This window comes from Aspergillus luchuensis, chromosome 1 (genome assembly GCF_016861625.1).
Source record: "Aspergillus luchuensis IFO 4308 DNA, chromosome 1, nearly complete sequence".
NCBI classification, from domain to species: domain Eukaryota; kingdom Fungi; phylum Ascomycota; class Eurotiomycetes; order Eurotiales; family Aspergillaceae; genus Aspergillus; species Aspergillus luchuensis.
The window spans coordinates 312,297-326,776 of NC_054849.1; the positions used below are offsets into that span (position 1 = coordinate 312,297).

A 14,480-nucleotide genomic window follows, 5' to 3' on the forward strand; every position below is an offset into this window, starting at 1 on the left:
GGAAAGGCTGTCCCCGACGTGTCCCATATCCCTTACATGCTGGACGCCGGGATCGGTGGTAACACAATGGGCAACCGACCTGGTAGCTGAGACAGCGGGGGAAAGGCCGGGCTGTTCCAGAACTAACCAACAGTGCGGAGTACATGAAGACCGAAGAAGAAGAGCGGAGATCAACCTGTCGTCAGGGGTCAAGACATCCGCTATCGGTGTTTGGGCGAGGAATGGTTATCTCTGGCAGCGGTAGATAGACACTTTGGTTGTTATCTCTCTCCAGTTGGGGTAATCTGACGCGTAGACCGGAAAACCAATCAGGGCCGCAGCAAGAGATTAATAGAGCTTGGCTTTTTCGGCTCCTTTGAGGGGATGTGGATTAAGCTATCGATTTAGCCTTCGCGGCCTGCAGAGCTGTTGCTGCGCCGCCTGCATCCAGCTACCTGGGACGGGCCCGGAAGTGGTGTCAGACCGGCACGCGATGAGCAACTCGGGTAGCCACGGAAGTAAGGGCACGTCTGCTTGCTTTCAAGGTAGTCTAGAGTGAGTTGACAGTAAATTCTTGTACTCTTGTGGTACCGAGTTAGTTCATGGGGTGTTGGCCGTTCAGTGGTGGGTGAGTCGCCGATCGGGCGCTGGCCCGCAAGGCAATCACAATAATAACCTCAGTGGCTGCCATATCCTACCTGCCATTGCAACCTCGCTGGCCATGCAACACGTGCGTAACCGATCGAGGATTGGTGATCTTGCATGGAGAGCTTAATCCCTCAGTTAGCTGTTTTTTTCCGTCCTCTAATCCCCCTGATGCGTTTGTCTTGTAGACGAGCCCTCCAAACATGACCTGGGACCCCCTGCACTGTATACGGTCGCATTGCTCGGATTCACAGTCGTCTGCCATTTCCAACACTCAGGGCCAAAAGTATTAGAGGTATAACGGCCGTGGAACTTTTTTTCTTCTCCTCTCGCCCCGGGGCGCAGTGTTCTCGAAAGGTCTCGGAAGGGTGATGTCTCCTGCATCAAACTTGGCAGCTGTATCAGATTTGGCTTCAGCTCACCGCCAGTTCAGCGGCCACTGGATATTCCAGGACTGACAGAGAAGCCGGACATCGTAGTCAGATCTGCTGAGGCAATGCTCGAAGCTGCAATACCTGCGGCCGAAAGCGTTGTCCCTTGCGTTTCGACTCGAACCTGGAACCCCCCATTATTAGATTGTGGCTACTGACCTGATTGAGAGTCGAGACTGACACTCGTCCTCGACATCGGCTAGAACAGCATTGAGATGAACTAGGATATGCTCTCTCATATTGATCCCACCAGATAGTGTCGCCACTGCTTGCACTTGATCATCGCTGCTTTGGTGCCTTCAGCTATCCCGGACCTGTCATTGTAGTCACGAACTACCCCTTGCGCCGAGACCCTGACCATTTTTCATCCGCGAGAGAATGAAGGCCATCCGGTAGCTATTGTTTTGTTTCTTTCATTGCGCATCAACATTGTGTATGAGCAACCTTTTAGCCGACGAGTAAGGACGCCCAAAGAACGTTTCATCTACCGCAAACACATGAAGCAAAGGTAGGGCAAAGAGCCGTTATAGCCATGACATGAAATGAACTGAAGAAGAAAATTCATGTAAATAAGTTGTTCTAGCATGATCGGACTAAATCAGCATAGTAATGATATTGTCGTATTGGTCCTTGAGCGTCCTCTAGACATTTCCAATGTGGGAGAGGCAGGGAACTCTCATCTTGGACGAGAAAGCAAAGTCAGTACCAGACTGATCATGTAATCTTCAGAGTCTGATTCACGATGAGCGTAGACTCCCAAATGCACGCATCAATTCCGCGAACGGGGCCACTTTGGCTGGAGCTTCATAAGCGGTGGTGAGTCATTAGACCACCCCTGAACTGGGAATCAGGGTCTCCGTCCTCCACATTCCCCACCGGTGATATTGGCGCTCAGATCATGCTCCGAGACATGGAGCTAGTTAATGGAGAACTGCTTTATAAGCGATCGGAAGCATTCCTTGTACAAAGGTCGTCATGCAGTGTATACTGCATCGGTTAGGCTACTGGCAGAGTGTGCCATAAAATTAGCTGTTGAAGAGGGAATTGTATCGCACAAGTTAGTTCTATTGGGATGCTTAGACCGTTCCAGTGACTCTCCGGGGAATTTTGAGTCCCCCGAGGTCTGCACAGCCAATAAATTGTCGGAGCGAGGAACCACTAGTGCAGAGAAGGATCGCATTTTGGCATATAAGCGACTTGCCACTGCTAATTGAATTGCCAGGTAGATTTTGAATTGCACTTCCAATGACAGTTTGTAAGACTGCCAATGTTGATCGCGACAAGCATGTCGCAACGTCTATAGCAAACGCTTCCAGCAACAGAATTGCCTGCATGTGCGAGTGCTCGTCTATAATGCAATGCTCAAAGAATTTACGACTTTTTTTCTGGCTCCATAACGGCGGCATTGCTCCCCGATGCGCAGGAGCTCTATTTTTCACAGAGCAGGGGGCAGTTGGGATCATCCGGTACCATCTCACGTTCCCTTATTTGTCGCATGGGCAGTAGACGCACACAGGCACTTTCCAAGCTTCGCTTAGAGATGAATACGAGGGTAGGCCAAGAATTCGAGATGCAATCATACTCAGAAGAGCATCACCCTGGTCTGTAGGCTGATTATCACTGGCTGCTGGAGGTTAGGACATGCTTTGGATTTGAAGATACAGCAGTCCTTTCCACAATACCAGCTACGTCTCTCAGGTAGTCTGGAAACCTGAGGATTGAAGCAGTAGATACCCCCTAGCAAGTCTTCGTGGGATCTCAAATTACATGTGTTCCCACTGATAGGTACTTCCATCAGAAGAGCCGTCCACACTGTCCATGTGCTCAGTTCTACCCTCATTTCTTGTCACCCAGTGGTGCTTTCCGCTTTATTCTTCTTATGTCGCATGGTGTGCATGATTGAATTTGTGTCGGGAAATAGCATGGTGTTTCTGCTGACTGATGGGTTTTGATATCAGATGCAGTCGGAAGCTATGACCGAACAATGACTGCGCCAGGATATTCCCCATTGGCCATGGAGCGCCTCCCGGGTGATCAGAGGTCATAAGTGCAAAGTAGCCGAAGCCATGGACTGGGCTAATCGGTTAGTGCAGCCACACCCAGGCAGCCACTTTGATAGTGTCTAAAACTCGTGTCCTGCAGAGCGTGCTATACACTTTCAGAGATCCCCGGTTGAGGGTGGCCCAACGAGATCATGTAGGGTACTATGGATGAGAATGATGACAGGCGAATGAGCGATAGAGGAAGCTAAAGTTTGGGCCATGAGGTATACACGTGTGTATGTGTTGCTAGCAACCATCACATTGCACTTCTTAAATTGGAAAAGACCGGAGAACCGAGCTCCATTCTGCTTAATATACTATGCGTCAAGGTGGCCGTGTGGAGAATACGTTCAGCCTTCCTTTTCGGCACTGTCTGGAGAACCCATGTATGGCGAGGTGTTGGGTTGTCGGATGCACATGCCATCATCTTCAAGCGAGGCCTTACCGAGACAAACAGGATGCAACGACGAGAGCTAATAGTAGACTAGGCCTCCTGGAGAGGTAGGTCATGGGTGATAATAATTACTCCGCATGGGGACTCCAGAAATGGGCCCTTGAGTTCCCAGGCAGAGTCAATTCACCCGAACTCGGTTAAAATGGCATTCAGCCGGACGGCAGGCACAAAGAGGGAAAATCTCCGTCGCAGAATCAACCGACTGGATCCGGGGCCGTGAGGCCCTCCACTCGGGAGGCAGACCCCCATCCGTCCCCGGATCCTCTGATTCGTGCTCCATCCTGAATCCCCGGACCTCCGCATTATAGGCCCCGGCGATCCTTCCTCTTTTCGGGGTTTATCGGCCATGCGTGTCTCGCACCACCCACTGCATCACCAGTCCGTCCGTGACGCCATGCCGTTGAAGCCGTACCGGCGCGATGCAGCTTCGGCAGCTAGTACTTCCTAAGTGTCCTCTCTATAAATGTGGCCCGGGTCCCGGGTTGCTTCTCCGCATTCTCGCCCGGTTGCAGTCCACTCGTCGTGAACAGCTCGGTGAGACCGTTGGACATCATGTATACCATTTCGAATATTTACGGTATGACTGAGACTCCTAACAGTGACCGTCCTGCTCAAGCTAACGGAGATACACAGTGCTGGCTGCCTTCGGCACCATCGGCGGTGCCTTGTTCGGCTTCGATGTCAGTTCCATGAGTGCCTGGATTGGCACGGATCAGTATCTGGAATACTTCAACTCTCCTGATTCCGACTTGCAGGGTGGTGTAAGTAACCAAGCCCTTCAATCGTCAGAATGGACACGAATGACTGATGGTAACTTGAATCTTTTCTAGATCACCGCTTCCATGTCTGCTGGCTCCTTTGCCGGTGCTCTCGCTGCTGGCTTCATATCAGACCGAATTGGTCGTCGCTACTCCCTCATGCTGGCGTGTTGCATCTGGGTCATCGGTGCTGCCATTCAGTGTAGTGCCCAAAACGTCGCTCACCTCGTTGCCGGGAGAGTGATCAGCGGTTTGTCCGGTACGGTCCTCAGCTATCTTTCTGGGATCATGATATACTAAACGGTACTCTAGTCGGTATTACATCCTCACAAGTTTGCGTTTATCTCGCCGAACTAGCACCCGCTCGTATCCGTGGCCGTATCGTCGGTATCCAGCAATGGGCCATTGAATGGGGTATGCTCATCATGTATCTGATCTCGTACGGATGTGGCAAAGGTCTCGCTGGGGCAGCTTCTTTCCGAGTTTCTTGGGGTGTTCAGGGTATCCCAGCACTCATCCTCCTTGCCGCATTGCCCTTCTTCCCTGAATCGCCTCGTTGGCTGGCAAGTAAAGAGCGGTGGGAAGAGGCTTTGGATACTTTGGCTCTACTGCATGCCAAGGGCGACCGCAACGATCCGGTGGTCCAAGTGGAATACGAAGAAGTGCAGGAAGCAGCACGCATCGCCCAGGAGGCTAAGGATGTTTCATTCCTTTCCCTGTTCGGACCGAAGATTTGGAAACGCACCCTTTGCGGTGTCAGTGCTCAGGTCTGGCAGCAGTTACTCGGGGGCAATGTTGCGATGTATTATGTCGTGTATATCTTCAATATGGCTGGCATGGTAAGTCTGTCTCATACTTCAGGAAGATGCCCTTGGAACCGAACTGACAATGTTGTATAGTCTGGAAACACGACTCTGTACTCGTCAGCCATTCAGTACGTAATCTTCCTGGTTACAACAGGTACTATCCTGCCATTTGTTGATCGGATCGGTCGACGACTTTTGCTTCTTACTGGATCCGTCCTGTGCATGGCCTGCCACTTCGCTATTGCTGGTCTGATGGCTTCACGTGGTCACCATGTTGACTCTGTCGACGGTAATGCGAACTTGAAGTGGTCAATTACAGGACCGCCCGGCAAAGGAGTCATTGCTTGCTCATACATCTTCGTTGCTGTTTATGGATTCACCTGGGTATGTAGCTGTCCAGTCTCCCAAGATCATCCAAAATCGTCTTCAGCTAACGTGACCTAATGTAGGCCCCCGTGGCGTGGATCTACGCTTCTGAAGTCTTCCCTCTCAAGTACCGTGCAAAGGGTGTCGGTCTCTCGGCTGCGGGTAACTGGATCTTCAACTTCGCGCTGGCGTACTTTGTGGCACCTGCTTTCACCAACATTCAGTGGAAGACCTATATCATCTTCGGTGTATTCTGCACAGTGATGACGTTCCATGTGTTCTTCTTCTACCCAGAGACTGCTCGACGGTCGCTTGAAGACATTGACCTGATGTTTGAGACCGATATGAAGCCCTGGAAAACACACCAGATTCATGACCGCTTCGGCGAAGAAGTTGAGAGACACAAGCACAAGGACATGGTTGACCAGGAAAAGGGGGTTGTGTCGACTCATGATGAGATGGCGTGATGAACTGTATTTGTTTAGATGAGTTAGCGATTTTATATGAGAACAGTGAATGATCGTATGGAAGCATAATGGAATGTCATCCATGGTGAATCAAGTATGCTGGGGCGAAGTAATGATTGAAAGTTATGATCCAGTGTAGATGATGTGAGGCTGCTGAAGTCAGGTCCATTCCACGTGTTCTTACACCAGTCGAGTAAATCGGTCCTTCCCAATGTAGTACTTGTGTAAGTACAGTACCTAGTCGTCCATGACATTATGGACTGTCTGCTAATCTTCATTTGCTACATTTTGACGTCTATAGTCATTCATCATGTGGGTACTACAGGCGCTTGTCGAGCTGGTGTCTATTTTAAAGAAAATAAGCATACTACTAATACTAAGTAGTACTACTCGTACCAATAATGGACAGATAGTCGCCTTCAGTACGAGGTGAATGGCGGACCGCGACAGACCCCTGATCAACGATTTTGACGATCCCGAGATCTTGATGCAGCTGTCAAACCAGGTGTCACATACTATTTCCTCATCTGGCCAAATTGAGTCTCATAGAGCCTTCATAATAACCGATTGGTGGAAAATTAGGAATTCGCATAAATTGAATAAGTCAGGTGACGCATTCCTACTTATCTCAGCTGTGACGTACTTGTGCACATCCAGTGGACGGCAAACGCAAATCTACCATGACGTCAACCCCGCTACCCTCGACGCGTCCCTCGCCATCTGTCACTTGATCACAGCCACCGATAGAGGAACCACGTCTGCAATCTATATGGCAGAACCTGATATCTACTGTGTATAGACACTGCGATGCATTTGCGCTTGGCAAACCCACATACGTCATGCCGTCCCTCATCCAGACCACCTCACCACACATATATACTTTGAGCGGAGCATCGAGGAGCACCATGTTCGGAACCATTCTTTATCAACCGCGACTTCTCTGGAACATACCTCGTTCATCCTGAGTTGAACATTACCTTCCAAGCTATCAAAATGGATTCTATCAAGCAAACCATGGGTACGACGCCCAACCACACCGAAGAAGAACAGCGCAAGCTGTATGACAACCTTCCCGCCGAGCAACGCGATAAGCAGTCATTCACGGAGTGGGTGAAAGAAGCCTACAACGAGCAATACGAGAAGTGGATGCCTTGGCTGGAGGATCAATATCTTAAGTGGTTTGGCAAAGGTGATAACAAGGCTTCCTACGTGACCAAGGGTACGCTAGAAACATTTCTATTGTCTGCCCATGCGTAGGCTAACTATTGCAATCAGACAACCTCTCCAAGACCAAGGTCACCGGCGTTAAGCAAGTCGATCAGATCCAAGACGACGTAAATAATCTCGTTGGAAACCAGTTGGGCGAAAACGGTCTGCTGGCTCCGGTTGGTAACATGGTTTCAAAGGAAGGGTTCAATCGCGCCGAGCGTGGAGGAAAAGATGAAAATGGCTCTTATGGAGGCCCTCTTGGAGGAGCAACCGATCCCATTGTGGATAACTCCAAGAAGGCTGGCCAGGGACTGGCCACTGGGATACAGTCGGCTGGGTCCTCTGTTGCTAGTGGAGCCAAGAGTTGGGGGAGCGCGATCCCAGGATTTAGCAGCAAGTGAGATGGTACTCGAGCATGTGTCTGCCTGCTGACATGATATGATATGATGGTATGATCTAACGGCCTGCTATGACTTCTTTTGGCTCTTCTGTTTTCTTTATGTAGCCAAGAATTTGCCATATACTTTTAATTGGATTGTATAATCAAATATCCTGTATATCTTAGCTTCCGGACCAGTACCTCGTCCTTCTCGAATATACATGATGCCGGTTAATGAAGCCCCAGACTTCCGTGGCAACAACTTCGGTTCAGCGTAAGAGGATACAAGTGTACTTCCAAGATAGATTCGCGACCTTCACCTCAAAGAGCATCAGACAGAAACAGATAACTCTCATAGTCAAATACAGCAGTAGAAGTAGCACAGCCGGGTAGGACTGGCATAATGGTCTGAGTGCAAGTCATTACAAACCTAAATTAACCTCGCCACGCCATTACAAACAACATCTAGACGCTCAATTTCGTCACAATCCAGTCGAATTCTCCCAGAAACAAAGAATATAAGCAAACACATACTCAAGACAAATACCAAAACCCGACGAGGAGCAGCGTTAGTACGCAATCGATGGCAGAATCCATACTACGTCGGACGGTGAGTACACCGCTTCCCTGACCGCCAGAAGCGGCAGAACCTAGCGAACCTCGATCGAAAAAGCTCGGGTTTTGCGGATTTTGGAAACGTACAGTTCCAGAAAAAGGAGCTGAGAATCTGTATAAAAAGGCGGTGGCAGAAAACACTCTGCAGCCTGAAGGCAACGGATTGCATGTCCGATGATGATCTATGACATTCTTCCACATCACATAGAACATTCTGTATTTTACGGTGATGTCACCTCCTTTACGCAGCCTATGTGGTTATGATGGAACTTTGAATTCACCTCAAACCCAATATGTGCGGGATAATGCTATTGTAGAGAAGCTTGAGCTTACTCTGATCGAGACAGCCATACTGCGGGCAGTTTGTGACCCACTTTATCCACATCTTGAAGACACAGTTCTGGATAACCAGGGGCAGGAGAAGGTTTCATGATGTTGGCTTTGAGGGAATGGTGATGTTGGCTTTGAGGGAATGGTGATGGTGGCGATGAGAGATGCGTCATGAGGTTGCTGGCCTTCTTGGGAACTTGAACGTCATTTACGGGCAGTTAGTGGTAAGGGGACAGTATTTAGACGGGGAGGTTCGTCGCTGTGCTTGAGTAGACATATACAATCATGAAATGATGATTTGAGTAATCCATCGCAATTACATAGGATTTTCGAATTGAAAGTGAGTCTCAACACTTCCTCAATCTATGCATATCTAACATCTACAGCAACAACCATCAAGATGCCGCACACCAAAACAGATACCGCATTCCGATACCCTCAAAACGACAACCAGAGCCGTCGTCTTCGCAACACCACCCAGGATCAAAGAGCCGCTCAGAGGCAGCAATACTCATCGGAGTCAGCCACTGCGGCATCCCTGGCAGCCGATCCAACCTCCAATTGGGGTCCGGAGGAATTCTTCGAGACCACCGTCGATGAGTACGGTCAACCGGTCACTGACCAGTGGGCGTTCACGGATGGTGCGAGGATGAGTAGAGGCGTCTCTGGTCATGATGAGGCTGATGCGTTTGAGGCTGCAAATGATAAGTTTGATTGAACTTAGTTTGAATTGAGGCCGTATGGGCAGAGTGGAGATCTATCGGTTATATAATAATGCTTACAATGAACATGTAATCCCCTTTATGCTGAATATCTTATAACATCGTATAAATACCGTCGAGAGTTTCCACGCATGTAGTCATAGTATTTGGCTAATGTTAGACCTGCTTATCGACTTCTCCGGCTTGATAGTGGCCGGCCCGCCAGCCGTGCTGGAGTGACAAGATTTGCCCCGTAATTAAGCCCTTAATAGTAAAAATGTGATTCACGATCCATATTATGAGGAGCATGAGGGTCAAAGCTGTCGACCACACCTTAAATGTAGGCGAGTCCATGACTTTGCCAAGCTGGACGGCGGCATTGGTGTAGACACCCTGCCACATATTGTAAGATAATGATGAATTTTTCAAAGGTAAATGTATACTCACCCACGGAAATACTAGAGACCATGCTGAAAGTGAATATTGTATCCTCCGCCAACCTCCTGGTTGCTTGAAAGCCGTATGCAGAATGCTTATGATGGCGTAGCCCCACCAGAAGGTTCCGTAGCCCCAAGACAACAAACCCGCAAATTGGCTGGCATAGCCAACTGGGGTCGCTGCTTCAGCGGTCAAGAATGACCCCCGATTGTACTCCGCAAATGCCCCAGATCGTACAACCTGCCCGAGAATCAGCAGCGCAAAGCTGCCCTGTCCAAATGGGCCACAGAGAATCATATCTTGATAGACCTGTTCCATGGGCATAAATTCGCGCTCGAAGAGACGCGCAATAAAGACATCAGCAAAGGACATTGCCAACGGAATACCGACACCGACTTCAAGGTATGCTACAATGATGGTCGGGACTTGCAGCCGAGCGCCAATTCCACTATACTCACATACGACACCTCCGCCAGCGGCGGAGGTTAGCGCACATATCAATGGAAGTAGAACGGAAGGTACGACAGCCTTGATTCCGGGAGCTTGTAGCTTCACGAAAATGTACGGTATTCCCATAACAGCAGTTAGGGCCATAGCCGTGTTGATCCACCACAGGACGTATGAGGCTATTGGCCATCCTGCACCCCATTGCTGGGCAACGGCCAAGGCGATCATTTCAATGATTGTTGTGAACGTTATAGAGACGCTAGTGAGACATGATACCTCCACCATGCTTGCCCGGAGTGCTCGTGCGACGTGCCGTGGATACATGAAGATTCGCGCAAGGTAGACGGATATGCATAGTGCCAGGAGCACGATTGTATATACCCAAACTATCACAGAGATAATACGCAGACCATGGAATTGATAGTCCAGTTGATGAAGAATAATGGCTATTACGCCAGTACCTTGGGGTATCAGAAACCATTGGGAGGAGAAGTTCCATATTGCGATGCAGAGTGGTGAGGTTGGTACTGGAGTGTCATGGGCTTCATGATTTGGCATTTCGCAGAGCAATCCAGAGCCAATGCCCTGTAAAGCAAGAAGAGGGTTTTGGCGAGATTGCTTTGAAGAAAGAACAAAATCAAATCTCAGCGTATCCTGGCCTGAATTACATCATAATCCCTTTGACTGTGTAGCAGTAGTTACATGCGGGTGATCGCGAGATTTAGTTCCGATTGACAGCCAAAAGCCTGTCAGACAACAAAGTCAAGGGCATAAGATCTAGAACGGGGCTGCTACTACATTGACCAACCTTTGTCGGTTCTTGATGAGGCCGTAGTGACGTAACTCGGCCCAAGAAAATGGGTGGTAATTGTCCATCGGGGGATTCCATGGATCTGGCGCCGTTCAACAATTCGACAACTGTAGCGAATACTATATCCGGGTATAGGCGACCGATAGCAGTGGCTCTAATCAGACGTAGCACAGCGATTCTGTTCTCCCTCTAGCTATAAGAGTGATTGTGATACTGATAAGGGCCCTCTAGTCGTGTATCACAGCAACTATAACTTGCGAAACATATATCGGATCTTGCGCAGACATCGTCTCAAGCAGGCTTGATCGGTTTCGTAACGAGAATCACCAGGTTAGACTGTTACATGAGGTATCGACTGGGGCATGCGGACGGGTCGGGCCTCTAATTCAAATCTCGAAGCTCATTGTTTAGTGAAAAATGAAGGCAGTCGAAACCCTAAGATTAAATCCAAATAAATAAATACATGGCCAGCACAGACATTTAATGTCTTGCTGAGTGCCATGGGGAACCAAAGCTCCCCAGTGACGCTGATCAAAAGACCCGCTCGGGTCGGGAGAGGAAGGGCGCCGTGTGCTTGCCGTTGGATTCCACGGAACGACTCCGATTGACTCCACGGGATTCGCCAACCGATGATTAGTAGCACGAAGAAAGAAAATCAGTTCACCATGCGGATGCAGGACTCTTGCCAGAATGGTGGTGACTTCTGGTGTTGCCGAGAAGACGGAAAATGAGGCTGCACTAACCCAATCGGGCCGATCATGACTCCTTTCCCGATGAGGCAGGTCAGGTGGGTGTCACGGGTCTATCTTATCGCTTATCATCTGACCGGTTCCTGGCAGGAAGCTCCCCTTCCCAGCTCCCCGTATTTATTCCTCCTCCCCAAGCTGTTGTTGCTTGATTCTCTCCCTGTCTCGCCTCCTTTCTAGCCTCCATTTGACGGGCTCTATCATCGTACCTGAAGAGCCGTCTGCTTGGTATTATTCTTCACATATCATTCTTATATAGTGCCTTGTTACACCCATCATGCGTGTCGACTCCGCGGCGCTACATCTGGTCCCAGTGCTCCTGGGCCAGGTCGGTGCTCTACAATTACCCTTATTCCAAGAGTCCAATTCAAAGTGGGCGACGACAAATGCAGGTGACAAACCACTAATTAGCTCACCGCTGCTTCAGGAGCAGGTCAAGGCGGAGAATCTGCTGGACAGGGCCCGGCAGCTTTACAAGATTGCGGAGCTGGGAGAAGACGAATACAACCATCCTACTCGCGTCATTGGCAGCAAAGGTACCACATACCTCTTCTCCTGTTCTCGCAATAAACACAATCAATTGACGATTCCTTGTTCCTAGGCCATCTTGGCACGCTCGACTACATATACTCTGCCCTTACCGACCTCGGTGATTATTATACTGTCGTCAACCAGTCCTTCCCTGCCGTGAGCGGTAATGTCTTCGAATCTCGCCTTGTCCTTGGTCACGATGTTCCCAAGTCGGCTACACCAATGGGTCTCACTCCCCCAACGAAGAATAAGGAGCCGGTATATGGCCCCCTGGTTGCTGTCTCTAACCTCGGGTGTGAGGCCTCGGACTACCCTTCTAACTTGGAAGGCGCCATTGCATTTATCAGTCGGGGAAGCTGTCCGTTTGGGACAAAGTCTCAATTGGCTGGTAAAGCGGGAGCCGTCGCTGCTGTCATCTACAACAACGAGCGCGGTGACCTGAGCGGAACTCTAGGAAACCCAACACCCGATCATGTTGCTACCTTTGGTATCTCCGACGCGGACGCTGCCCCGGTCCTAGAGAAGCTGAAGAAAGGCGAGAAGGTCGACGCTATCGCCTACATGGATGCGATCGTCGAGACCATCCACACCACCAACATCATCGCGCAAACCACGGATGGTGACCCCGACAACTGTGTAATGCTGGGTGGCCACAGTGACAGTGTGGCCGAGGGCCCGGGCATCAATGACGATGGGTCTGGTACTCTGACCCTTTTGGAGCTAGCCACATTGCTCACCCAGTTCCGTGTCAACAACTGTGTGCGATTTGCTTGGTGGGCTGCTGAGGAGGAAGGCCTTCTCGGATCTGACTACTATGTGTCTGTTCTCACCCCGGAAGAGAACCGCAAGATCCGCTTGTTCATGGACTACGACATGCTCGGCTCGCCCAACTTTGCGTACCAAGTGTACAATGCCACTAACGCTGTGAACCCCGAGGGATCCGAGGAGCTCCGTGATCTCTACACTGAATTTTACGATGCTCATGGGTTCAACTACACGTACATTCCGTTCGATGGACGCAGCGACTATGATGCCTTCATCCGGCATGGCATTCCCGGTGGTGGGATTGCCACGGGAGCTGAGGGAATCAAGACGGCCGAAGAAGCGGAAATGTTTGGCGGCATTGCTGGCGAATGGTATGACCCATGCTACCATCAGCTCTGCGACACGGTGGCCAATGTGAACCTGACCGCGTGGGAATGGAACACCAAGGTAAGATCACTACAGTAGTTACCCTTATGCGGGTCATTCCTTTGCTGATTAGTGTGTGATTTAAAACAGCTCGTTGCCCACTCTATTGCGACTTACGCCAAATCCTTTGACGGATTCCCGGAACGGTCCGATGAAGCTATCAGTCCGCTTGCCTATGAGGAACCGAAGTACCATGGCCACTACCTGCAGTTGTAAGATTCGTGTAACCCCTAAGCTTGGTGGTGGGGTAATATCTGTAGCGGGGTCCATTCTTTCCTAAGGCCGAGTCAGATTTGAACTTATGAAATGAACGAATAGACTGTCACTTTTCATGTGGACCATCACCCGCAAAAAGACTGTTGTATCATGCAAACGTTCGTTAGTAGTTTGTCTGTTCAGGAACGCATGTACTTGTGGGGAAACGGTCGGGACTTGCCTGGAATGGTCTTGGCTTTCCTCCTTCCTTCTCCTCTGGCACCCTCATACCGATCTCTATTAATCTAAACATATCTGCAGCATTTGCAATGATGCTACGAGGGACCAGAGTGACTAGCGATGAGACGATAAAACGAATGTAAGCGCTGCATCGCCGCTTAATCTATTTACCAAACAACATGCAGACGCCTTCATTGCAAGAATCATTCAGAGACATAGTGAATGCCGATTCTTAATTCACCTACGATTCGTGCAATAACAAATCACTGCCCTATACCATGATATATTGCTCTCTCCCCCTCCGGGAAGAGATCGACAAATTCGGGACCGCCATGAAACGTTGGTGGGCCTCGGAGTGTCGAGGATTAACACTAGGGCCACGCTAGAACCCTCAGGGTCTGCAAACTACTCTACGGGGTGACTCCGAATAGGGCGTGAAACGGAAGTTCCTCCGAAATTGTCGCGAAAGTGTCTCTAGAGTAGTGATCGAGACCATCACGCGATGCCGGAACAGTTAGCCACTCTTACTAGGCATGTTAAACGTGGTGTGGAGTCATCCCCTTTGTTGAAACAACACGGCCATGTTTCCTTGCCGTCCAATCCGTTACCTATAAAGCCAGCATATATCCGGTCTGTAAAAAGAGATAATCAGCACCTATCTCGTGTGTCAAAGTCCATTATCATACGCTATTACGGATT

General features: G+C 49.7%; 5 protein-coding genes across 5 annotated transcripts; 4 read left to right on the forward strand and 1 right to left on the reverse strand.

Moving 5' to 3' along the window:
- Nucleotides 1-4,103: 4,103 nt before the first annotated feature.
- On the forward strand, nucleotides 4,104-5,948 carry AKAW2_10112S (sugar porter family MFS transporter; the record flags this gene model as incomplete). The annotated part of the gene is made up of 6 exons (XM_041682122.1): nucleotides 4,104-4,128; nucleotides 4,185-4,312; nucleotides 4,382-4,568; nucleotides 4,622-5,148; nucleotides 5,209-5,499; nucleotides 5,565-5,948. The coding sequence occupies 6 exons, from the start codon at nucleotides 4,104-4,106 to the stop codon at nucleotides 5,946-5,948; spliced, it is 1,542 nt and encodes a 513-aa protein (XP_041536832.1).
- Nucleotides 5,949-6,941: 993 nt separating this feature from the next.
- AKAW2_10113S (uncharacterized protein) lies at nucleotides 6,942-7,558 on the forward strand (the record flags this gene model as incomplete). Its single annotated transcript, XM_041682233.1, has 2 exons — nucleotides 6,942-7,167; nucleotides 7,224-7,558. 2 exons carry the CDS (start codon nucleotides 6,942-6,944, stop codon nucleotides 7,556-7,558), a joined length of 561 nt encoding a protein of 186 aa, XP_041536833.1.
- A 1,323-nt stretch (nucleotides 7,559-8,881) lies between these two features.
- AKAW2_10114S (uncharacterized protein) lies at nucleotides 8,882-9,199 on the forward strand (the record flags this gene model as incomplete). The annotated part of the gene is made up of 1 exon (XM_041682344.1): nucleotides 8,882-9,199. The coding sequence occupies one exon, from the start codon at nucleotides 8,882-8,884 to the stop codon at nucleotides 9,197-9,199; it is 318 nt and encodes a 105-aa protein (XP_041536834.1).
- A 160-nt stretch (nucleotides 9,200-9,359) lies between these two features.
- AKAW2_10115A (putative malic acid transport protein) lies at nucleotides 9,360-10,625 on the reverse strand (the record flags this gene model as incomplete). Its single annotated transcript, XM_041682455.1, has 2 exons — nucleotides 9,360-9,575; nucleotides 9,630-10,625. 2 exons carry the CDS (start codon nucleotides 10,623-10,625, stop codon nucleotides 9,360-9,362), a joined length of 1,212 nt encoding a protein of 403 aa, XP_041536835.1.
- Nucleotides 10,626-11,901: 1,276 nt separating this feature from the next.
- AKAW2_10116S (uncharacterized protein) lies at nucleotides 11,902-13,385 on the forward strand (the record flags this gene model as incomplete). Its single annotated transcript, XM_041682566.1, has 2 exons — nucleotides 11,902-12,160; nucleotides 12,226-13,385. The coding sequence occupies 2 exons, from the start codon at nucleotides 11,902-11,904 to the stop codon at nucleotides 13,383-13,385; spliced, it is 1,419 nt and encodes a 472-aa protein (XP_041536836.1).
- Nucleotides 13,386-14,480: the final 1,095 nt, after the last annotated feature.